Here is a 23327-nt window from a genome sequence, read left to right as displayed (position 1 = left end):
CTTTGACCTTCAGAAGAACTGCAATTTTACCACAACGGCACTGGAAGATGGCTGCAGCAAATGGATCGGATCAGCCACGGCTGTTGACTGTCGCTGCCGCGCAAATGGGCCCAGTAAAAAGTCTCTCAACACCCAGGTCAGAGACCTTAGAGCGAATGCTCAAATTGCTCGAGCAGGCTGCCGAGAAGCATGTCAAACTTCTGGTATACCCCGAGCTAGCTTTCACCACATTCTTCGCGTCCTACATCATCAAAGACCCCGCTGAGCTCGCCAAATTTTTCGAGCAAGCATCACCCTCGGATCCCTACGCCTTCGTCAACTCTCCCAACATCAAGCCCCTCATTGACCGCACCAACGAGCTAGGAATTGACCTCTACTTTGGCTTTGGCGAGCGCTGGGTTGACGACGCTAGCAATACTGATTACAACACGGCTGTGTACTACTCAGCCTCGCAGCGCAAGTGTCTAGCAAAGTACAGAAAAGTGCACCTCCCCGGACGGAAAGAGCCACTCACCACTCCTGGATTCGCACAGCAACTAGAGAAGCGGTACTTTACTGTCGGCGATCAGGGTTTCCAAGCTTTCCGAGCTCCAGGCTTAGTAGATGGTGCTCTGAAGGCCAAAGATGTTGATTCAGCCGCTGCTCCAACGGCGAACCAAGGCAAAGGTGATCCTATCATCGGGATGCTCCTGTGCAACGATCGTCGATGGGTTGAAGCATGGAGGTGCTACGGACTCCAGGGCGTCGAGCTTCTACTAGTAAGTGCCATCCCCTTTTTCCCTATTCTTTCCCTTTTCTTTCCCTTTGGTCTATGCGGCAGTCGCTCACACAACTCTTCCTCACAGGAGGGCTACAATACCACAGCCTTCGCCCCGCAATACGAAGGCACCCCCGAGTGGCAAGAGCGAGAAGCCCTCCACCACCACCGCCTCTCCTGCCAAGCCGGGAGCTACCAGAATGCGTGCTTCAGCATTCACTCCGCCAAAGCTGGCGTGGAAGATCACGGGTCGCTCATCGGCGGGTCGAGCATCGTCGACCCCAACGGCCATATCATTGTTGAAGCGAAGACAAAGGAGGATGAGCTTGTGTGTGCGACGATTGATCTTGCAAAGTGCCGGAAGGGAAAGGGGAGAGTATTTGCGTTTGATGATCATAGGAGGACGGAACATTATGCGAGATTGTTGGAGCAAACTGGAGTAATCGAGCCGGAGTTTCTAGAATAAAGCTTCTATGTAATACAGTACCAGAAGCCTCTAGCTGTGATGGCGCCAACGTCTAGAATATCATATCCATGACCTTTGCAGCAGATGCGCTCGAGCGTGTCAGGATAACATAGAATGACAACTATAGCAGATGACAGCGGATAGGCGAGTGGTCTCGCTCTTAACTAGCCATTTTGGGCAATAGCAACACTCTTTGAAATGCTCTGTTAATTTGCAGTCGCATTAATAAGCGCTACCGGAAGCTTGAACGGGAGATTCAATGATAAGAATATCTTGTTCAGATGACATGGCCTCGGATCAGGAAAGGGCCGACAATTTTTTTGTCGTTGTCGGTACCGCGATAAGGAAGCGCTGCTAGACACCGCTGTCGGCTCTAGCGCTGTCGGCGTCGGTAGGTACTGTTCGTATCACCGGTATCGGTATCGGCATCGGTATAAACAACGGCAACGACGCCGCCTTTGACGATGGCATTCCCGCGCATGTTCACCGACTCCGATCTTCTTTTCCACCCACTCGCCCTTGAACGTGAACAGGCGGGCAGCACCTGAGCATCGGTCCTCCTTTCCGATACATGCACCGCCATGGCCGAACCGCCGGCCCTTGAATCGTCAGCGACGTCAGGCGAAAGGAGCAGTAATCGACAGGGTAACAAAAGGTCTTATGTCGCGTACGTGTTTTCTTCAGGCTGCGCCATGCCGAGCCGACGCCATGTATGAATCAAAGTCTACGTTTGGAAACGCTTGGCGAATACAGCTTTTGAGTCTTTGAAGCGTTGTGTGTAGTGACAACGGACTGATGAAGTCGTGTCTAGATGTCAACGCTGCCATTCACTGAAGGTGAAATGTTCTGGTGACGTGCCGTGCCAGCGCTGTTCAAAAGCCCGTAAAGACACATCTTGTCGGTATCCACTGCGGGAGAGGCGAGTCACTGTGCCCGAGAGGTACGTTCAATTCTCATTTTTAAGCAGCGCGTGGCAGAATGGCCATCGGTTGACAATACTTGTTTAGCTACCTCCAGCAGTTACATAGATCCCGTGAGAACGCAGACAGCGCAAGCACGGAAAATCATGACTCTAGCATCAATCCAGACATCAACTTCGATGCCAATAGAGATGAGCACCCTATAAGGCCAAGATCACCGGATGCAAGCTTACAGGCTTCTTCTCCTGCTGCCCGTACACCTGCACCTACGATTCCGCCCGCGCCCCCTCCTCGCCCATCTTCCCGATCAGATGCGTGTATGTCCAATGTTGATACAAACGTTAGCAATCGAGATCATCCACCAGGTCGCTCCTTTCCCTCAAGTCATGCCCTGCAACAACAGTTCATGGGAGAGTCCACTTGTTCAGCATTCAGCGATCGCATACTACAATGTCTCGATCCGGATGCCGTGGCCACGCCCCTGCCCACAAACTGCGGGTATGTGCGCCACCCAATTTTCTCCCGACAAATGAGTAGCGTGGCTAGCTGTAAATTCCCCGATCGCATCCGGGCGACTTTACTGGTGCGTGTGGCTATTCGGTTCATTGGCCAGGACTACCACATGTTCATGCAACAGCACTTCTTTCAGCATCTGGAAAGGATGTACGGATCAACGCAGGCGCTTGGACGGGAAAGCGATAGCGTCTGGGTCTGCAAGTTCTTCGTTATCCTGGCTTTAGGCGAGCTGTATTCTACCACGCTCACCGCTGCAAAGGAGGCAAGCGCATCGACTGTGGCCGGAACTGGGTACTTCCTCACCGCTGTAGAGCTTTTGCAAGATGTATTCGAAGAGCCTTCAATCGACCAGATTGAAACACTACTTCTTTTTGTCAGTCCAAACTGTCTTTTGTTCCTTAGCCGTCTCGTCCTCCCTCACACACTATCTGGTCCATTGAGCTGCTCATAAGTATATCAATTGACCATGTATATAGTCCTTTTACTCGAGAGCGCTCGGTCGTGTCAAGTCCTCGCACATGTACAGCGGCATGGCATTACGCTCAAGCACTGTTATCGGCCTCCATCGCCGCGCCGCAGAATCTTCTGCCCTTTCAGCCATAGAGCAGGAGCATCGTTGCCGACTGTGGTGGACTGTGTATATCTTTGACCGTTCGACTTGCTCCAAGCTTGGTCTGCCCATCACGATCCAAGACTCCGATATCGATGTCACGATGCCTTCCATCAACGGTCTATCTCCGATTGAGCAGAAATTCTTAGGGAGTTCTACAGATCACCTCGTTGCGCACATAAATCTTGCCCAGGTCACAGGATATATCATGGAAGACATCCATGTCTCCTTATCCAAAGCCAACGGCGATGATTATGTTCAGAATATTCGCTCGATTTTGGGGAAGTTGAGAAAATGGGATAGCCATGTTCCAGCTCGATTAAGATGGGATCCTGCCGGCGGAGTCCCTCGACCAGTGGCGTCTTTGCAACTACACTTCAACCAATGCATCATCTTGACAACGCGGCCTATCCTTCTCTATGTCTTCAAACTCAAAAATCCATTCGCCGGCGCCGGGGCTGGTCTCTACGGCAGCAGCGGCAGTCAGACACCACCAATATCGGATCACATACGATCGCTCGCCGATTCCTGCGTCGCCGCCGCTCGGACATCCAATGCCATTATTGTACAGCTTTTCATTGAGAACGCACTTGCCACTTGTGGCTATTTTGATGCCTATCATTTGTTTTCCTCAACACTCGTACTAATTGTATCTGCTATCTCATCACCAAACGCGAGCGATTCTGATGCTGTTCAGACGGCGTTCCAGCTCCTAATAATGATGCGCGATAGCGGCAATGTCATTGCCGGAGAGTACTTTGCTCGATTGCTGCAGATCCAGAGAAGAGTCAACCAGCTGTTTGCGCGGGCCACAGCGACTCGGGATATCACGCCGGCTCCCGGGGGCGTTGGAGTCGGGGCAGGGATGGGAGAAGGAGGAGAGATTGAATCAGAAGCTGACGGGGGCAGAGAGCGCGAAAGAGGAGAGGTGGGCGAGAATAGTGATCAAGAGAGGTTTACGGGTACCTTGTCCTCGCTCGGTATACCTCGTACGGGTATAGCTGTTTTGGATGAGTATGACTGGAGTAAGTTTATGTTCCCGCCAGGGTTTGGCGGTAATTATAGGGGAGAGGTCAATGTTGACCCGTTGGACAACCCACTTTTGCAAGCCTTCCTCGATCATACGGATGGCAGTCAGAACGAAATCAACCTTATAGGTGCGGAGCATATTGATTTTTTAATCTAGTTTTTGTATGGCTTCAGATAGTGTACGTAGTCGTGTTGCAGCTTAAGGGTATCTTCTGAAAGGAGCGGGATTAATTGCGGCATCTTGGATGCGACGTAAATACGTACACCACCTGGTGATGGGAATATAGCATCATTTGCGTGCGGACCAGTTTCTGTTCGTGCTTGATAGGTGAGATAGATGCATATCAAAGTGATCGATCACTTGTTCACCACTGCATTGATTTTGAGGTTGCATATCGTTGAAAGTGGACGATTGATCATATTTGCCCTGCTTCTATCAGGTCTTACGCGGAGTCTTTCCCAAAGTCTGGATAACCTCGGCGAATGCATCCGCCACATATTTGACGTTGCCTTCGTTCACGCCGCTCAAGCTAGCTCGTCCGTTACGCATCAGATAGATATGATGAACATCCCTGAGCCTCTGTACGTGCTGCTCTGTGAGCCCTGTGTAGCTGAACATGCCGATCTGCGACTCGACGTGACTCCAATCTCCAACACCATCATGCTGTTCGAGTTGGTTTCGTAATTTGCTTCGGACAACCTTCAAGCGGCTCGACATCGTCTTCAAATCCTGTTCCCACATTTGAGTGAGTTCAGGGTTGGAAAGCACAGCATGAACGATGCGGCAGCCGAACAGAGGGCTGTTAGATATCTCCGCTCTGATGAGGCGATACAGCTGACTTTGCGCTCCTAGAGCAGAGGCGTGTGCAGGGAGGAGGAGATGGAAGGCACCCACTCTTTCGCCATAAAGCCCAAAGTTCTTGGCGAATGACTGAGCAACACACATGCCAGCTGGGCCATGACGACTTGCAGTTGAGGAGAGGGAGGCATCATCGCCATTGAAGAATGCTCGGTCGAACAACCGAATCGCCCATGCATCTGCATCCACATCGCCGGTCGCAAAGCCTTGATAAGCCGAGTCAAAGAAGGCGAACAGCTTCTTACGCACGAAGAGCTCTGCAAGCTCCTGCCACTGATCTCCTGTCGGATCGATGCCGGTGGGATTATGTGCACACGCATGCAAAATGACCACATCACCTTCCTCGGCCTCGTTGTTCAATGTGGACATCATGCCTTCAAAGTCCAGCGACTGTGTGGAGGCTTTGTAGTAAGGGTATTTCTTCCGTTCCACAGTTGGAGCAGCCACTTCCCAGATGAGGTGATGATTGCTCCACGTTGGGTCAGAAATGAAGACGTTCCGGGGCTGTAATTGTTGTGCCAGGAATACAGCTCCAAGATGATTGGCTCCTGTACCAGAGATGGTCTGAACAGACACAGTTTGCCTGCGTGCTGAATCGTACTCCTCTCCCAACACAAGTCTTCTTGCAACTTTTAGGTATGGCTCATAGCCGCCTATGGGAAGATACTCATGGCACAGCAAAGGATCATTGTGAAGAATATCTTTGGCCTATCCCTTGAATCAGCAACAACCAATGAAAAGAGAGGATTGCAGAGATGACATTTCCCTACGAAGTGGCTGACATACTGCCTTGACACTGGGCAGAACCCACGGCTTGGAATTCCCATCGCGATATACTCCGGCACCCAGGCTCACTTTTTTCGCGTCTTTGTCGGCTACGAAGTCAGCAGTAATGGCGAATGCCTCGTCTCGTTCCAAGATAGGGATCTCGTTCATATTAGACAGCATAATTTATCGCTGAGATCTAATGACTCTATCCTTCGCCGTGAAAGCTTTTTCAGGCATTAGAAACGCGTCCGAATTCCTAGCACATGTGACGAAGTGATTAAGCGATGAATCGATCTTGCTGCCCACGATTATAACCTAAAGGTTTGCATCGATCGACACTCAGCAGATTCGACTGAACATAGTGCTCGGCTTTCCATATCAGCAATGGTCGGCCGTCCTGCGGCTGATGCCGACATCACGCGCCGACCTACTTGTCCAGGCTTCGGTTCCGCTATCAAACCCGGTTCCCCGCTCTTCGCCGACTCAGTTTTCTGCTATCTCCTTCCGACCAGGATACGCCGCAGAACGTGGGAAATGCATCAACAGCATCACTTACTCACTTTGCTCGATTTCCAGCAAAGGCATCATGGCTGATCACACTGGATATTAAGTGTCAAACAAGTGTATTGATTCGATATCCCGCATCCTCCAAGCGACCTGCGACGAGGAGAGTCCAGATTTTCTGCCTATTTGTATCCTGAGTCGAATAACACAGATAACTACTGGAGGGCCGCCAGCGTGAGACGCTTGTAAACATTTACGCATTCGATCAAGTCGGGGATGGCAACCTGCTCGTCCACCCCATGAGCATGTAGAATCGATCCTGGTCCGTAGAGATACTTCTTATGCGCTCCTTTCAACCGTTGAATATCGGTTCCAAATGACACTGGCTTATGCTCAATACCTGTAAAGTGAAAGAAAGCGTTAGCTAGGATACTTTGAAAGATGCATCAGGGGAGAAGGGTTGGCGTTTTGGGGAGATCGACAGTGAAAAGGGCGCTCACCCTCAAAGTTATGATCGAGCACCGTCTCCGGATACGCAAATGACTTTTTCAACTCAACGTCGGGATACTTTCCGACCACATCCGTCACTTGCCGCTCAATTGTGGGAAGCTCGGCAGCGACACGGATACCGCATAGTGCATAAGCCTCACCAGCAACGACATTGTAGGCTACGCCACCGTTGAGCTTGCCGCAGTGATATGTCGTGGGTCCAAGAAGTTCAGAAGTTGGTAGCTTCAAAGACCTTAGCTCATCTAAGAGGGACACAAGCCTATCAGTAGCGCTCTTTCCGCGATGAGGGTATCCAGAGTGACACGCGATGCCCTTTGCAAATAGTTCGAAGACGTAGTGGCCTTTGTGTCCAGTAGCCAGAGTTCCTTCCGTTGGCTCGCCGAAAATGACGGTTTCCCACGTGAGATCCATATCGTTCGCTGCGAGCATGCCAGGTCCGCCTCTCTCCTCACCGACAACAAAGAGTAGCGAGACATCGCCATCCTTTACGGCATTCTCTGACTTCAACTCCTCCAGAGCAATAATCTGCGCCGCTAAAGGACCTTTGTCATCGCATGCTCCACGGCCGTAGATGATATCCCCTTGGATACTCAAGGGTATATGAGGTGGTACCGTGTCCATGTGTGAGGTAAGCATGGTTCGAGCTTTTCGATTCTTACCCATGTAAGCGTACACGTTGCGGCGTGTCGAACCTGGCGCAATAGGAATCAATTCAACGGTGTATCCTCTTTTCTTGAGATACATCTCCAGGTAAAGACCAATCTCTTCTTCCTCTTCACTTATGGATGGAATATCCATCAATTCCTTGAGCAGGGTGACGACCGGCGTTTCAGCCATGTTGAACAATGGCAGATGCGTGGAGTTACAGTAAACTGGTGTCCGAGTCGGAGATAGTCCGCTCTGCGCGATACTAACAAGGTGTCGATAATAAAGGACTGGACTTCTGTTACAAACCTGCAAGCTTTATCAGTTTGGAATTTGATCTAGGATGATACAGTCTCTATGATGCCAGCTATCTACAGCAAGCCGATGGTACATGCTCAGAGTGCTGCACGAACCGATAAGCACAGTTCTAGCAAGTTGATCGCCGAACCGGTTATTCCGACATATCGGAAACGTGAACAGGCTGCACTTGTGGGGCACATATCCGTTCAGAGTCAAGGTTAGACGCTGAGGCGTCATAGCACTGTGTAAAGGATGGAATTAAATGCAAAGATCTTTAGACAGGTTGGATGCAGGGCACTCTGTAATTGCGAACTCAGTGCATCATTGGATCAACGAGCAGGTCTGACCACAAAAGTTATTCTGGTGCTTCATTGCACAGTTTTGTCGTGCGCATAGCAGATTGAAGAAATCCACCAATTACGAAGCGTCGTGTCAATATACAAAGTAGCGCCGCCTCCCGCCAAGAAATCTTCCTCTCCGTTCCTGAGCCGAATGTATCCCAGTGAGCAGGGAGACATTGCGTCCCAAGCTGGCACCCAGCAAAGGGTTTATCCCACATCAGATAGTGTATCGGAAATGAGGATCATAGTCTCCCAGAGAAGCATCTGACTCGATTGGGCTTCCAGCCTGCTCAGCTGCCAGTAGCCTAGCCGCACGCTTCCTGTTAATCCACTTGAACGCAGTCATAATGCAGCAGACATCGACTAAGGCGAAGCAAGCCATACCCAACGCGATGCGAATACTGGGAAGGTATTCTGGTGCACTCTGGGCCGTGAAGATCTGTCCGACTGCGACGCCCGCTGTGTTCCCAAGGGTGAGGGTGAATCCTACCATGGTGGCTCGTTTATAGTGCCGCGACACATTATCTTGTAGCCACATAATAGAAAGACCGGTAGTTGGATAGATGCCCAGAGCCGCGACTACTCGACAGATTAGTGAATCGTCCTGAGCACCACGTATCATACTCGAGAGTCGACTGGTTGGGAACTCACCGAAACATGCGAAGAACTTCACCTTCAGATTGTTGACCGTCAACAAGATTGAATAGCCCGCAATCAAACACACAAGACCAATAATGAGGAACGGGCCGCGGACTTCCGTTCGATCTGATGCCCAGGCAAGGGCTAGAAAGAAGACCAAAGCGACGAAGAAGATTGGTACGGTCATGAGATTTGCGTGATAAGACGTGTATCCTAACCCACGGACAATGGCAGGCATGAAGGTTGTTAAGCCGTACAGGCTGATATTGATGGAAAACTGATACGCGAAAAATGCGTACCATTTTGGGTCGACAAATGCTTTGAGACACTCACTCCAGGCGAACCTGTCGTCAAAGCCCCATGATGGGTCGGAAGCATAGCGTATGTGCATCATTTGCTTCTCGTCTTCAGTAAGGAACCAGGCTTCAGTCGGTGTCGTGGGGAAGATGAACCAGAAAAGTGGCACAACCATGATAGTGATGGCCCCTTCCACTGCAAAGAGCCATCTCCATCCCGAGTAGTTGGCGGTCCGGATCTGCGTGAGACCAAAAGCCAAGAGACCACCGAAGGCACTGGAAAATGCACTAAATGCGAAGATGAAGGAAGATCGTTGACCTCTTTCGGACTTTTTGTACACTGCCCCGATATAAACGTTAACGCAAGGGATGAGCCCAGCCTCGAAAAAGCCTATCAGAAGACGGCAAGCGTAGAGGCCATAGTGATTCTGGATGAAGGCTAAAACCTCGTTCTTGCGTCAGTTTGTAATCTCAAGGTGACAAACGGATCGAGCTGCAAATCCTGACATACACATTCCAAGACAAACCACTCCCCAGCAAAACGCGCACGTTGTCATGAGAGGCTTAGGTCCGATGACCTTGAGCATGACGGCGACTGGCCCTTCGAACGGGACGTAGGTAGCAAATCTGGCGAGAGAAAAATTAGCCAGTTTACAAGGTAGAGATTCGAGTAGCAACAGCGTACAGCAACGTGGTGGCGATGCCAAATTGATTTCCAGTAAGACCAATCTCTTTTGGCATACCAGCAATGTTGGCATTACCCAGATTGCTCCTGTCAAGATTGGACATCATATATAAGATACCCATGGCTACTATGGCGTACAGCTATGTACACAGATATGCGTTGTCAGCAAAAAGGCACATGTCTGTATCGTGCTAAGAGGGAAAGATATTCTTGGATCACGTACATCGAACTTCCTCATCATTTTGCGCTCTTTCAAGGGGTCAATATAGTAGGACTCCGACAATGCTTCTCCGAGGGAGCCATTGGTCGTGGTTGTGTTCAACGCCATGGCATTCTCCTTGCTAGGACACTCATCTTTGGTGCCGGTGTTCATAGGGGATAGCTTCTTGCGCCTTGATTTATAGTTCTTCTACGTTGGCAAGATGCTACTGAAGTCTAGACCAAGGTTGAAAGTACGTAAGGATCAAGAATGTATGTTCGTACGAGTGATCGCTTGCTAGAAGTGAAGACAAGCAGAAATAGTCCCTTATGGTCTGCTAGGAACCTTGGCCCTGGGAACTGGGGTGATCTCTCCAGGCCCAGCTAGAATACTGGCATCCCCTTAGATAAGATAAGACATACAGATACGCAGACCGTGCGGAGATACAGAATGATGCAAGACTTGGTTGGGAATGCCATCGCCTGGCATCCCGCTGGTTTTTTTAAGCCGTTGCCGTTTTCGGCTAGTTTTCAATTGAAAATTCAGCGTGGCTGGAGGTCGGCTCGGCTGTCGTAGGCCGATCATCCAGCTCCCGCACCAACACCATCATGAGATAACATGACGCCGTGGTTTACTACGCCTATAGTACGCCCTAGTACATGATAGGAATATGATTACAGTGAACGTATCGCCAGCCTCATGATGTTCATTGGTCCGTCGACAGCAGGCATCTCCACGGCATGATCGGTCGGCGAGTCGGCCCAAGCAAACGGTTCCACGCATGCGGATTGCACATCATGATAAGCTACTCCACTATTGGGTGTTGTGTAAACCAAGTGGAAATCTAGAGGACTTATGAGCTTGTCTGTTCACTCGGTTCTCACTCATTTACTTGAACACATTCTCTCCAGCCATTTTCAAGATACTCATGCTTCCTGGTGAAGTACTAACATTTTCACAGACATGACAGAAGCCAAGTCTTCGGGAATCCGCATCGCCATCGATCGTGGTGGTACCTTCACAGATGCCTGGGCCTGGATCCCCGATTCAGATCAGAAGCTGGTGATCAAAATCCTTTCGCAAAGCCCTGATGAGTATCCCGACGCGCCAACGGAATGTATCCGCCAAATCTTGGAAATAGCCGGCGGCAAGTCGATCCCAAGAGGAACGCCTCTAAACCTAGATACTGTCGAGTCCATCCGCATGGGGACCACCGTGGCAACAAATGCGCTCTTGGAAAGGCAAGGTGAACCTACGGTGTTAGTCATCACCAAGGGATTCCGGGACATTTTGGAAATCGGCAATCAGGCCCGTCCTCACATCTTCGACTTGTCAGTTCGTCGAATGGAAAAGCTTTACGAGAGGGTGATTGAAGTCGATGAGCGTATCACGATAGAAGAGTTTACCGAGCACCCAGATCCTAAGCCTGTCATTGATGTTGGCAGCGATTCAGCGTTGGTAAAGGGCTTATCGGGAGAAATTGTTCGCATCATAAAGGCACCAGATTACGACAAGATACGGAAGGACCTCTCACTTTTATGGAACCAAGGCTATCGCAGTGTTGCTATTGCCATGATGCACTCTTATACTTTCCAAGATCACGAGCAGTGTGTATCGGCTATAGCCCGAGAGCTTGGTTTCCGAGTCTCTGCATCCTCAGAGCTCCAAAAAATGGTCAAGATTGTACCCCGGAGTCAATCTGCTGTGGCAGATGCCTATTTGTCGCCCGTTATCGACACATATCTCACGAGCTTTCGCAAGGGCTTCGAGGGTCGATTAGAAGATCACAATGGACGGAAATTGTTTTTGAATCAGTCAGATGGTGGTCTCACGGCGTACTCAAATTTCACTGGCTTACGCGGTGTGTTGAGTGGTCCTGCTGGTGGCGTAATTGGACTGTCTAAGACTTGCTATGATCCAACCGATGGTACTCCTGTTTTAGGGTTTGATATGGGTGGGACAAGTACGGATGTGGCCCGCTATGCCGGATCTCTGGAGCATATATTTGAGAGCACTATCGCTGAGGTGACGATTCAGACACCACAGCTGGATATCAATACTGTCGCAGCTGGCGGTGGCTCTATATTGAGATGGGAAAATGGTCTTCTCAAAGTTGGTCCAGGGAGTGCTGGTGCTAATCCTGGTCCTGCTTGCTATGGCCGAGGCGGACCCCTCACCGTCACGGACGCCAATTTCTTCCTTGGCCGAATTGTACCAGACTTGTTCCCCCGAGCTCTCGACAAGCACGTCGTTGAAGAAGCATTCCACGAGCTGACAGCAACAATCAACAAGGACATGGCGAGCGAGATAGCATTGACCGCCGAAGAAGTGGCGGTGGGATTTTTGAACGTCGCCAACGCGACAATGACAAGGCCTATCAGAACATTGAGCGAGGGCCGAGGTTTCGAAGCTGGAGCTCATAATCTCGGTTGCTTCGGTGGGGCTGGAGGACAGCACGCTGTCGCTATAGCTCGAGATCTCGGCATCAGGCGTGTGATTATTCCTCGCTATTCCAGTATTCTGTCAGCGTATGGGATGGCGCTTGCGGATGTCGTTGTGGAGCATCAAGAGCCAGAGACCATTAATTTCTCGAATCAGACACTGGACCAGCTGCAAGGCCGCTTCGACAGGCTGCGGGCTCAGGGTGTCGGTGCCCTGGAGTCCCAAGGATTCTCTGTTGAACAAATCAGACATGAATTCTTCCTCAACATGCGATATCAGGGCACCGACACGTCGCTGATGATCCCCCATCCTGGCCGCCTCGCTGGTTTCGAGGAGGCATTCGTTGCTCGCCACCAGCAGGAATTTGGCTTCACACAACCTCGCAGTACTATTGTCGACGATGTCAGAGTGCGCACCATTGGCAAAGGTATCAATCTCAAACTCACCAACCCATTCGAAGAGCTACGTAGGATACATTCATCTCCACTGGCTACTCCTATCAAGTCTCGAGCATCCACCAGGGTATACTATGAGGGCCACGGGTGGATTGAAACTGCACTCTTCTATCTCGACGATCTCCCAATCGGCAGTACGGTCCAAGGACCTGCTATGGTGGTCGACAAGACCCAGACTATTGTGCTTGACCTTTCGAGTGCTGCTACCGTCCTGGCCGAACACCTGATCCTGGAGATTTTGGATGTCAAAACACCCGAGGTGTCCACGGATACGGTAGATCCGGTGCAGCTTTCCATCTTCGGTCATCGATTCATGAGCGTCGCCGAGCAGATGGGACAGACCATGCAAAAGACCTCCATCTCCGTCAATATCAAGGAACGCCTAGACTTTTCCTGTGCCATTTTTTCGGCGACTGGTGGTCTGGTAGCCAATGCGCCACATATTCCCGGTCATCTTGGCTCTATGAGCTATTCTGTTGCCTATCAAGCAAGCCTTTACGGACCAGGTGAGCTGAAGCCCGGTGACGTTCTGCTTAGCAACCATCCACGCGCTGGAGGTACACATCTACCTGACTTGACCGTCACTACACCCGTGTTCAGCGAGGACAACCCTTCCAAGATTCTATTCTTCGTGGCCAACCGTGGGCATCATGCTGACATTGGTGGTATCCAACCTGGATCGATGCCCCCCCACTCCACTGAGCTTTGGCAGGAAGGAGTTGCTGTCGAAACTTTTAAGATTGTGAAAGAAGGTGCATTTGACGACGAGGGGCTTCATGAGATCTTAGTCGATATTCCTGCCGCATATCCGGGCTGCAGTGGGACAAGAACCCTAAAAGACAATATCGCTGACCTCAAAGCCGCTATTGCGTCCAACAACAGAGGTATCCAGCTCATCAACGCCTTAGTCAAGGATTACTCATGGCCGGTCGTTGAATTTTACATGGAGGCTATTCAAAAAAATGCTGCACAGTCTGTCCGAGACCTGCTGCAGGGTTTCAGTCGACGATTCGAAGGACAAGATCTGCAGGCAACCGACTTTCTTGATGACGGTACAATGTTATCATTGCAGATTACTATTGACCCTGAAAGTGGTGATGCCGTATTCGATTTCGAGGGGACCGGCCCTGAGCAATTCGGCAACCTCAATTGCCCCCCTGCGGTTATGCTGTCTGGAATCATGGTAAGACACACGCAAAATGACATTCGGCTCCAGGAAACATCGAGCTGACCTCCCCTAGTATTGTCTGCGATCAATGGTCGCAACGGACATGCCTTTGAACCAAGGTTGTCTTGACCCTATCAAGCTGAAGTTACCACCGAACACCATTCTCTCCCCCTCACTCAAGGCTGCAACGGTCGGGTCCAATGTTGAGACATCGCAGCGAATCGTGGACCTGGTCTTCAAAGCGTTCCAAGCCTGCGCCGCCTCTCAAGGTACTTGCAATAACCTGACCTTCGGCTATGGTGGTACGGACAGTACTACCAGAGCAACTGTCAAGGGCTTCGGTTATTATGAAACAATCGCTGGTGGCTCTGGCGCTGGTGCTGACTGGCAGGGCGAGAGTGGTGTTCACACCCACGTTACAAATACCAGAATGTCCGATCCCGAAGTATTCGAGAAGAGATACCCTGTCTTGTTACACGAATTCTCTATTCGCCAAGGTAGTGGCGGTGCCGGCCTAAATCGTGGTGGCGACGGCTGCGTGCGCGACATTGAGTTCCGCATGCCACTCCAGGTTTCTATACTCTCGGAGCGTAGAGTCATCGCACCTTACGGGATGGCAGGCGGTGAGGAGGGTAAGCGGGGTTTGAATCTGTGGATCCGCAAGGATCCGACCGACGGAACCGTCAGAACGATCAATCTTGGTGGCAAGGCGACGACTGCAATGAGTGCCGGTGATAGGATCATCATAATGACACCAGGTGGCGGTGGCTATGGACCTAGTGCTGATAAGGTGAAAAAGGAAGAGCGGTTTGGAACATTTAGGATTAGAGATAAATTCGCAAGTGGTGCGTTATTAGGAGCAGGCGGAAGTTTAGGACAACGTAACACAATTATAGAAGGGAATTAGTTTTTCTACTATATATAGAACGCTTTATTCCTATCAGGAATCAGATAAATTCTAGCCTATATAACGTGGTTCACAAGCGAGCAGGCCACCCAAGTAAGTGGGCCACTTTCTACTAGCGCGTCAATGTCGAGACATTATTATGCACTTTCATTATAGTTAATAAACTATTATAATAACGTCTGAGACATGCGAGTTTGCCAGACGGGCAAGTTTGCCACTACGCCAAAACTGTAATGGAGGTGAGCACCAATGCCCACTAAGTCGATACTACGCGACAACCACTCGGCCAGCAACCAACCTACCCTTCAGCAAAAGGTAAGCACGAGAATAATCTGAACTGATTATTCTAGTGTAGTATAATATATATAGGCATGTAACTCCGTTACAAAGACTTCACCAACTCCACAATCATTATCTAATGATTATAGTACAACCACGATAGTAATAAGAAATTGTAGTAGACTGTTCTACTTAGAATCTACTTCTTTATCTTGCTTATAGGTACGCAAGTTGTGCCTCGTCTTACTACAGCGTCTATAGCGCCTTTGTGATGGTTTACCTGCCTTAACGCGCGCTCTCTTCTTCACCTTCTTCCTATTACTACACGCCCTAAACTCTCTTAGCGTTGCTAATCGCTCTCTCTCTTTGACTATTAGAGTCTCTCCCTTCTATATTTGCTTTCTTTTGTGTAATATTCATTGTGTAGCGGCTTAATTAGCTGCCTTAAGATTAGTATTGCGTTTTTATGCTAACACTAGCTTCTACGTGACAATCGCAGCGCCTTTAGCTAGCTTTATAAAGGTAACTACACGTTTTCTGGCCCAAATACCTACAATGAAAGGCAAGGAATCGTTTACTGAGAAATGCAGGGCTTTCAGAGAGGACCTATTTCCTCCGCCACTAACAACAACAACTCCCTCCTTCCACACCTACAGAGGAGATAGCAGGTGGACTTGGCCCACTCTAATAGAGGACGAGCTATACTATGCCTGCTGTAAAGTAAAAGCGACCACACCCGGACCCGATCTAATCAGCTAGGAAGTTATTCAAAAGGCATACACAACGCAGCCAGAAACGCTATTCAAGATATACTCTACTTTTTTTAATCTAGGCTACCACCTAAGGTGCTGGAGAAAAGCAAAAGGAGTTATCTTGAAAAAATCAAACAAACCTGACTACACGAAACCAAAGGCCTACCGAGTAATTTCACTTCTAAACTACCTAGGCAAAGTACTAGAGAGGCTAATAGCTAGGAGACTAGGCGCACTAGCGGAAACAACTGATCTACTCCACCCCTCTCAACTAGGAGGAAGATTAAAGAAATCTGCTATCGACGCTGCGCTACTCTTCTATAATAATATACAGCAGCAGAAAAGAAAGTAGAAAGTGACTACTACTATCTTTCTTGATATAAAAGGAGCCTTCGACCACGTCTTAAAAAACAAGCTACTAGAAGGCATGAGAGGCCAAGGCCTGCCCTGCTGCCTACTAGCCTGGACAAAATCCTTCCTCGAAGATAGAGTCTTAGAGCTTTCCTTCGATGGACAAACTGAGGAGCCACAGCAAATCTCGACAGGAACACCTCAAGAAAGCCCAGCCTCGCCTATTCTGTTTTTGATCTACTCTAAACCGCTATTTCAGGCGACTTAAGCAAGTGCAAATATATACTCCTCCTCCTATATAGATGACCTCCAAATCTCTATATCGTCTACGTTAGTAAAGAGAAACATAAAGCTACTAGAAAAAGAGATCCAGAACCTCTTTAGACTAGCAGAGGAGTCAGCCATCCAATTCGATAGCTCAAAGACTGAACTAGTTAACTGGACAAGATCTAGAAAAGATCAAAGCAGAGTTCTTACTCTGCCAAACTAGCAAACAGTACACTCTGAGGAGCTAGTTAGATGGCTAGGTGTCCACTTTGACAGCAGCCTTAAATTCAAACACCACAGCCACATCAGGAACCAAGAGGCTAGCGCAGCTTTTCACCGCCTTAGCAGGCTAGCTAACTCAAACAAAGGCCTCTCGCCTAGCGCAGTACGACAGCTCTATCTAGCCTGCGTCACGAGCGTAGCAGACTACGGGTGTTAAATCTTCTGGAAGGAGCAGCAGACAACACTTAACTAAAGGCAGAAGCTGCAGAATCAAGCCTGCAGAAAAATCCTAGGATCCTTTAGAACATCACCGACTATACCAAGCGAGGTAGAAGCAGCCCTGTACCCTCCTAGAATTAGGCTAAACAACGCCCTGCGACAATACGCCTTTAGAGCTAGAAAACTAGCCCCTAGTTACCCTCTTAATATTGCTATCGCTAGCAACCAAGGGAAACAGCTAGAGCGTATTACTAGATCTATCTCAACAGCTCTATCAGACGATAGTGAGAAGATTAAACACTACGCCTCTATGCCGTGGAGCCTAGAAATAAGCTACAAGACGAATATATCTAAGAAGTTAAAGGAAATCGAAGTAAAGCACCACAAGGAACTACTAGAAGACAATTATCTCCTATCTATCTACTTAGACGCCTCAGCTGCAAGAGAAGGCAAAGGTATAGGAGTAGGAGTAGCTTTCTACAAAGGAGCTAGTCTTAAAGCTCAGGAAAAGGTCAACATAGGTTATAACCAGCTAGTCTACAACAGAGAACTAGAGGGTATTACCCTAGGCCTCGAGAAAGCTATCGATCTAGTAGACGACTGTCTAGAAGTTAGAGTATATGCAGACAACTAGGCTGCAATACTTAGACTAAAGACTGCTTTAGATAACCCAGGACAAGAATGGCAACTTAGATGTATCAAAGCAACAAAGAAACTCCAAGACAAAGGCGTAATCCCTACTATTCAGTGGGTACCCGGACACCATGGCATTATAGGAAATGAAAAAGCAGATATACTAGCAAAGGAGGCGACAAAGCTAGATCTAAGCTATACTAGGACTAGCCTAACTATTATACGCGCACGGATTAAACAGCTAGGTGAGCGAGAGTGGCTTAGCTATCTAGAAAAATATAGGAGGAAAGCTGTTACTTTAAATCCTACTACTTACGCCGCAAGGTATAAGTGGAAGACTAGAAAGCAGATTGCCACTCCTCCTACTAGTAGAGAGACCTCTAGCGCCTTCTTTCAGCTTAAGCTAGGTCACTGTTACCTAAGAGACTTTCTATTTAGAAGAGGAAAAGTAGACTCTAAAGTGTATCCCTGCAACTATAGAGCTACGCAAGATCCAGCACATATCCACCTTAGCTGCACGCTATATAAGGAAGCGAGGGCAAAGATGCAAGAAGCTACTAAGGACCCCTTGTCGCTAGCTTTCTTACTAGACACTGCAGTAGGCATACAGGCTACAATTGCCTTTATTAAGGAGACTAGGGCTGCAACACAGGCCTGGTATAAAGGAAACCTCGATAACTAGGGCAACACCTATACTAGGTGCCCCCGCCCTAACCCCACACTACCCCTCCCTTCACTCGTAAGACCCCCTACTACCTCTCTCTATACTAGGCTACGAGTCTCACCTCGATTTAGATAAGCCCCCTCCCCCACCTACACTAAACTGATAGCACCACGTAGATACTTGTAGGCCTAGCCTACACGTCTTATATAACCCACCGGCTGACACAGGACGTTAAACTAAATTGATAATAATAATTATAATAATAAACTTACTCCTACGATCATACATACGACAACACAATAGCCTTTCTACACTCTTAACTGCTTACAGCTTTCTTTCTTATTGTAGTATCGCGTATATGTGCCCTATGATATAGTCCATACCTGACTCATCGGTCAACAAGCTTTATCGCGTCAGCACACCATTGGCTACCGGCCTGTTGTTAAACAGGGTGCTTCCAGACTGAACATTAGAGAAAAGATTAGCTATTTTGTAACCTTACTGAGGAGGCAGTAGATCAGGGATCGGCGACGGAGTGAGGCATTGGCAGATATGTCTATTAAAGTCTAAGGAAGCCGTCTTGTGACATGTACGAGAAGTTGTACGAGTTTCAAGATGATTTTAACTACAGGTATTTAAGGCTCTTAGAATTCTGCAGAGCCTTAACGTGACGGATAAGCAAGTCGGTCAGGCAAGCGAGCCGGTCACCCTATCAACTTCAATCACCCACCTCGCATTTGCGTACAATGTCTCCAAGGGCTTTGATTAAAGCTCATGCATAAGGTCAAGGAGGAAAAGGAAAAAGCCACAAAGGCGACACCTCAGGAGATAGCAACAACGAATGAACCTTTTACCCCACAATTGAAGACCCATAAAATTTGACAACTGGAAGTGAGTTCCTATTCACCATGCAGTCTTTGATCGCCCGCGACGGCCTGAAGGGTGCATGTACTCTAGCTTAGATTTGGAGAATTTAAAAGCTGGTGCCAGAATCTTGATGGGGTCCTTGATACCCCATTCCCTTCCGTCCATTTCCCAAAAATACTCTGGTTTGACAAGCTGTGGGTACACCTTGACCAAAGTCATGTGGGTTTTCTGAGTCAGCATGGGCATGTCGTCGCAATGGTGTGGATGGAATTCTGGATCCTGCGCTCGAAGGTCCTTTTGCTGTGACTCGGAGTATGCTACAAGACGGTAGAGCCAGATATTGTACTGAGTGAGGCTGATGTCAATATCAAAAGTTGTATCTTCCGTCGTCCGCTTCATAAGAGCTTGAATGACGGCGGTGGCACCAACCAGGCCGGTCTGGTAGTCCGAATTGGCTATGGGATGATTAGCGGCTTTGGCCTATCTTTATATCTAGTAAATACTTACGAAATAAGGGAACCACAGGATATTCAACTTCTAGGAGTTGACCTTGTAGATGAGAGAGACCGACCAGACAGTCGCTGATCTGCTGCCAACCCGAGCGGCTTGCCAAAGGACCCTTAAATCCATAGCAGTTCTCCCTCAGGTATATAAGGGAAGGATTGGTCTCTCGCATTGAAGTCGGCGTGAATCCTATTCGTTCAAGCACACCTGGACGATATCCATCCACTAGAACATCTGCGCCTTGGAGTAATTCAGAAAATGTGGCCTTACCCTCAGGAGTTTTTAGATTAAGATCGACGTCGCGTTTTCCAGTCTGCATATCAACCATTGTAACTGCATACTCAGGGATCTCGCTGTACGAGACTCTTATGACATCTGCGCCAAGCACAGCAAGAATCTTTGAGATTGCTGGACCTGCAATGACGCGAGAGTAGTCGATGACTCGTATACCTTGCAACGGTTTGTATTGATTACCAGAATCCGAGCACGAAGGCCAAGGTTTCCTAGGGCTCAGTACAGGTTTCGCTGTCCATAGGGGTTCATTTCCCATAATCTTGCCCTTGAATAGACGTCAGCTGAGCCATTTTCTATGCAGGTTCCGACTTACATGCTCGCTTTCGAAGAATTCATCTGGAGTGTAGCACAGGACTCCCGCCTGCCGATATTCATTGTTTGCTACTTTTTCTATTTCGTGCGAGTCCCATTGTCGGACCTTTTCTTTGTAGATTTGAATTGCTTCTTGAGAGGTAACGTCTTGCATTTTGACACCCATCATGTCCATTGTGCGATCTGAATTCATAGATCCATGCAAGTGGAACCAACGACCATCTTTCGTTTGATAGATTGTGGTGGAGAAACGTCTAATCGGGCTTGTCATATCGTGCAAGTCCATTTTCGACAGTTCTGCCATCAACTCTCGCGATTCTATGAATGATCTACCATTGATAGTTGGGAGTAGAACAGCCTCGAGAAACAGCGTTGCGACGTCTGTGTTGACTTCAATGTCTTGATAGCCAATGCCATACCTGGCCTCGGCAACCGCACTGGCGGCAGCAGCAACTAAGGCGGTCAGCGAGGCCGAAGACTCCGTGAGCTTTACAGGTGTAGGCACGAATTGCTTCGAGCTGCCACCAGTGAAATGAACTTTCTTAGCAGCTTCGATAATGGGCGTTGACAGGCCGAGAGCAGGGTCTGCAAGCAAAACTTCGTGCAGGATTCTTGACGATTCATCTTGAACTGAGTAGCACATGTTGCTGGAGAAGTTGCCGGGTATACGGTATAGAGACGAAGTAGAAATCAGGCTTAAAAAGGTATAGGGGCTTTTGAGCTGGTCAGTATGCTTGTAAAGAATGAAGAAAGTAAATCTCAAGGTTGCAAGGCTAGTGTGTTAGAAAGCCTTTGGGGAATGACTGACTTTTGAACCTGAGATGCACAGTCAGAAGGGTCTTAAGAAACCCGAGAGCTCGGACTGTACACTCAAATATGGCTAGGATATTCGGGACAAAAATTCCGAGCTTGATATTAGGGAATATCCCCACAAATGGCTCAAGAACTTGAGAAAATACCTCATTATACAAGTATGGTTTTAGTGTTACAGTCCTCTAATGGTGTAGCATAGGAGATGTTCTCTCAAGAAGTTGTAGCATTCGCTTAGTCATTAGCCATTTCACTGATCGAGAGTGTGATTTTGGCTATCATAGACAGTTAATTAGATTCAGTAAGCCCTCACTATACCCGATGTGTACAAGTCTAAACAACGCTCGTTGAAGACTATAACGAAAAACCAAAAATAATGTGAGTCGATAGTTGGTCTGGTCCCTCGGGACCGAGGTAAGCGGGTCGGAAGATAGGGATGCTAGTTAGTCAAGGGTCAAGAACTCCGGGCAGAACTCCGAACAGAACTCCGGATCACGCTCTAGTTATCCCTGCACAATTATGGACCCTCTCGCATGCAGCGTATAGGCTTGTCTTACAGTAAAAACACATATAACGTGTTTTACAAGCGAGCGCCGCGTACAAGCGAGCGCCGCACCCCACCAACTTCGCGCACCTCTATTCCTATATAGCTCTACCACAAATTTATGAATTTTATATATATTAAGATAGTAGATTAAGTACTATCTAAAGTATCTTTTTTACATGTACGCGAGTTATGGCCAGTCTCTCTACACCTGCTGCAGCGCGCTAAAGCCTGGCGGCTGACACCTGATCGCTCTCCTCCCTGACGCTCTTCATGAGCAATCTGCTGATCAGCCTCGCGCTGAGCGAGTAGATCCTCTCCAGCTCCCTTTGTTAGCACTCCTTGCTTCTGTATCCGCTTCTTCTTACGCTGCCTACGTTTTGTTGCTGCCTCGTTAGCCCTCTCAAGACTGGCGATCCGATCTCGCATTAGCTCAGCTGAGAGCATTATTATCTCTGCTCCCTTTTTAAGCTGGTCAATCGCCGCAATAATTGACGCTGGTGATGAGCTCTTATGCCGTCGAACCCGATCACGTATTAGCGTTGATTGGGCTTCAAACTCGCGTACGTTGCTTGGGGTACGAGCCTGCCAGACGGCCTCTGCAAGAGCAGCTACTGGAGTAGTAGGCGTGCGCAGCTTTATGTCAAGCTTTGATAGAACAGCGTCTGGCTGGAGAGGAACAAGGCCTGCGCCTTGAAAGGCTGAGCGGATATTGGCTGGCGTGAAGGATCGATCAAACGCTGTCTTGAACGCTGGCAGAAACTCAAGCTTGGTGATGTGGTTGATGTGGTTGCGTATTAGGCTCTCCACCTCACGGCTATACGCGCGCTTTAATGGCGAGAAGCAGCCAACGTCAAGAGGCTGAAGCAGGTGAGACGAGTGAGGCGGCATACAGAGCGTGTAGATATTGTTCTCCTTACAGAGCTCTTGAAACTCTAGAGACTGGTGGCTCTCATGGCCGTCAAGAACAAGCAGGCGACGTGTGCCAACAACGCGAGTCTTTGTGTAGGCATCAAAGTGCTTTAGCCAGGCAACACCTAGCTCGTTATTCGTCCAGCCGTTGTCGCTGACTGCGATCGCCCAGTCGCGTGGGATCTCTGCTTCCTCGTACCAGGCGGATAGATGATACTGGCCAGCGAAGATGAGGAACGGTGGAACTGACCAGCCAGCTGCGTTGATCGCTGCGATCAGCGTTACCCACCCACGATTGCCTGGCTCAACTGCCTTTGGTCGGCCCCTCCTCTCTGACGCTGTTACGACTAGCTGAGTCGTGATCTTGCCCATCATAAAGCCAGCTTCGTCAAAGTTGTAGACGTCCTCATCACAGATGCCGTACTTAGCCTTTGTCTGCTCCACAAGCTCAAACCAGCTCTTGATTTAAGACTGGATCTTCACATAGAGCTCTCTGCCTATCGTATGCCCGATTGAAACGCGTCGTAAGACTGTCTGTACGCTTGACAAAGTTGGCTGGGCCACTTCTGCCCAACCTGGCCAGCGCCGCGCGCAGCCAACAGTCTATCAGCCATATCGCGCACAGCTGCGTAGGTAGGCGAAAATCCACGTAGATCTAGATCAAGTATGTGATCGACTATC

At 49.0% G+C, this 23327-nt stretch overlaps 6 protein-coding genes across 6 annotated transcripts; 3 read left to right on the top strand and 3 right to left on the bottom strand.

Moving 5' to 3' along the window:
- Positions 1 to 47: 47 nt before the first annotated feature.
- Positions 48 to 1223, top strand: SETTUDRAFT_151747 (uncharacterized protein; the record flags this gene model as incomplete). Its single annotated transcript, XM_008028332.1, has 2 exons — positions 48 to 758; positions 846 to 1223. The coding sequence occupies 2 exons, from the start codon at positions 48 to 50 to the stop codon at positions 1221 to 1223; spliced, it is 1089 nt and encodes a 362-aa protein (XP_008026523.1).
- A 1542-nt stretch (positions 1224 to 2765) lies between these two features.
- SETTUDRAFT_110961 (uncharacterized protein) lies at positions 2766 to 4455 on the top strand (the record flags this gene model as incomplete). Its single annotated transcript, XM_008028331.1, has 2 exons — positions 2766 to 3032; positions 3136 to 4455. 2 exons carry the CDS (start codon positions 2766 to 2768, stop codon positions 4453 to 4455), a joined length of 1587 nt encoding a protein of 528 aa, XP_008026522.1.
- A 279-nt stretch (positions 4456 to 4734) lies between these two features.
- Positions 4735 to 7776, bottom strand: SETTUDRAFT_161676 (uncharacterized protein; the record flags this gene model as incomplete). Its single annotated transcript, XM_008028330.1, has 4 exons — positions 4735 to 5810; positions 5988 to 6065; positions 6930 to 7181; positions 7251 to 7776. The coding sequence occupies 4 exons, from the start codon at positions 7774 to 7776 to the stop codon at positions 4735 to 4737; spliced, it is 1932 nt and encodes a 643-aa protein (XP_008026521.1).
- Positions 7777 to 8442: 666 nt separating this feature from the next.
- On the bottom strand, positions 8443 to 10218 carry SETTUDRAFT_110827 (uncharacterized protein; the record flags this gene model as incomplete). Its single annotated transcript, XM_008028329.1, has 5 exons — positions 8443 to 8807; positions 8877 to 9599; positions 9672 to 9787; positions 9846 to 9985; positions 10069 to 10218. The coding sequence occupies 5 exons, from the start codon at positions 10216 to 10218 to the stop codon at positions 8443 to 8445; spliced, it is 1494 nt and encodes a 497-aa protein (XP_008026520.1).
- A 789-nt stretch (positions 10219 to 11007) lies between these two features.
- SETTUDRAFT_28916 (uncharacterized protein) lies at positions 11008 to 17104 on the top strand (the record flags this gene model as incomplete). Its single annotated transcript, XM_008028196.1, has 3 exons — positions 11008 to 14124; positions 14183 to 14954; positions 17034 to 17104. 3 exons carry the CDS (start codon positions 11008 to 11010, stop codon positions 17102 to 17104), a joined length of 3960 nt encoding a protein of 1319 aa, XP_008026387.1.
- A 2202-nt stretch (positions 17105 to 19306) lies between these two features.
- SETTUDRAFT_39994 (uncharacterized protein) lies at positions 19307 to 21023 on the bottom strand (the record flags this gene model as incomplete). The annotated part of the gene is made up of 3 exons (XM_008028231.1): positions 19307 to 19725; positions 19778 to 20333; positions 20382 to 21023. The coding sequence occupies 3 exons, from the start codon at positions 21021 to 21023 to the stop codon at positions 19307 to 19309; spliced, it is 1617 nt and encodes a 538-aa protein (XP_008026422.1).
- Between the last annotated feature and the right edge of the window lie 2304 nt (positions 21024 to 23327).

The sequence above is a fragment of the Exserohilum turcica genome, assembly GCF_000359705.1.
Source record: "Exserohilum turcica Et28A unplaced genomic scaffold SETTUscaffold_23, whole genome shotgun sequence".
Taxonomy (NCBI): Eukaryota; Fungi; Ascomycota; class Dothideomycetes; order Pleosporales; family Pleosporaceae; genus Exserohilum; species Exserohilum turcicum.
The sequence above is the reverse complement of the archived record's forward strand: the minus strand, read 5'-3'. Positions and strand labels throughout refer to the sequence as shown.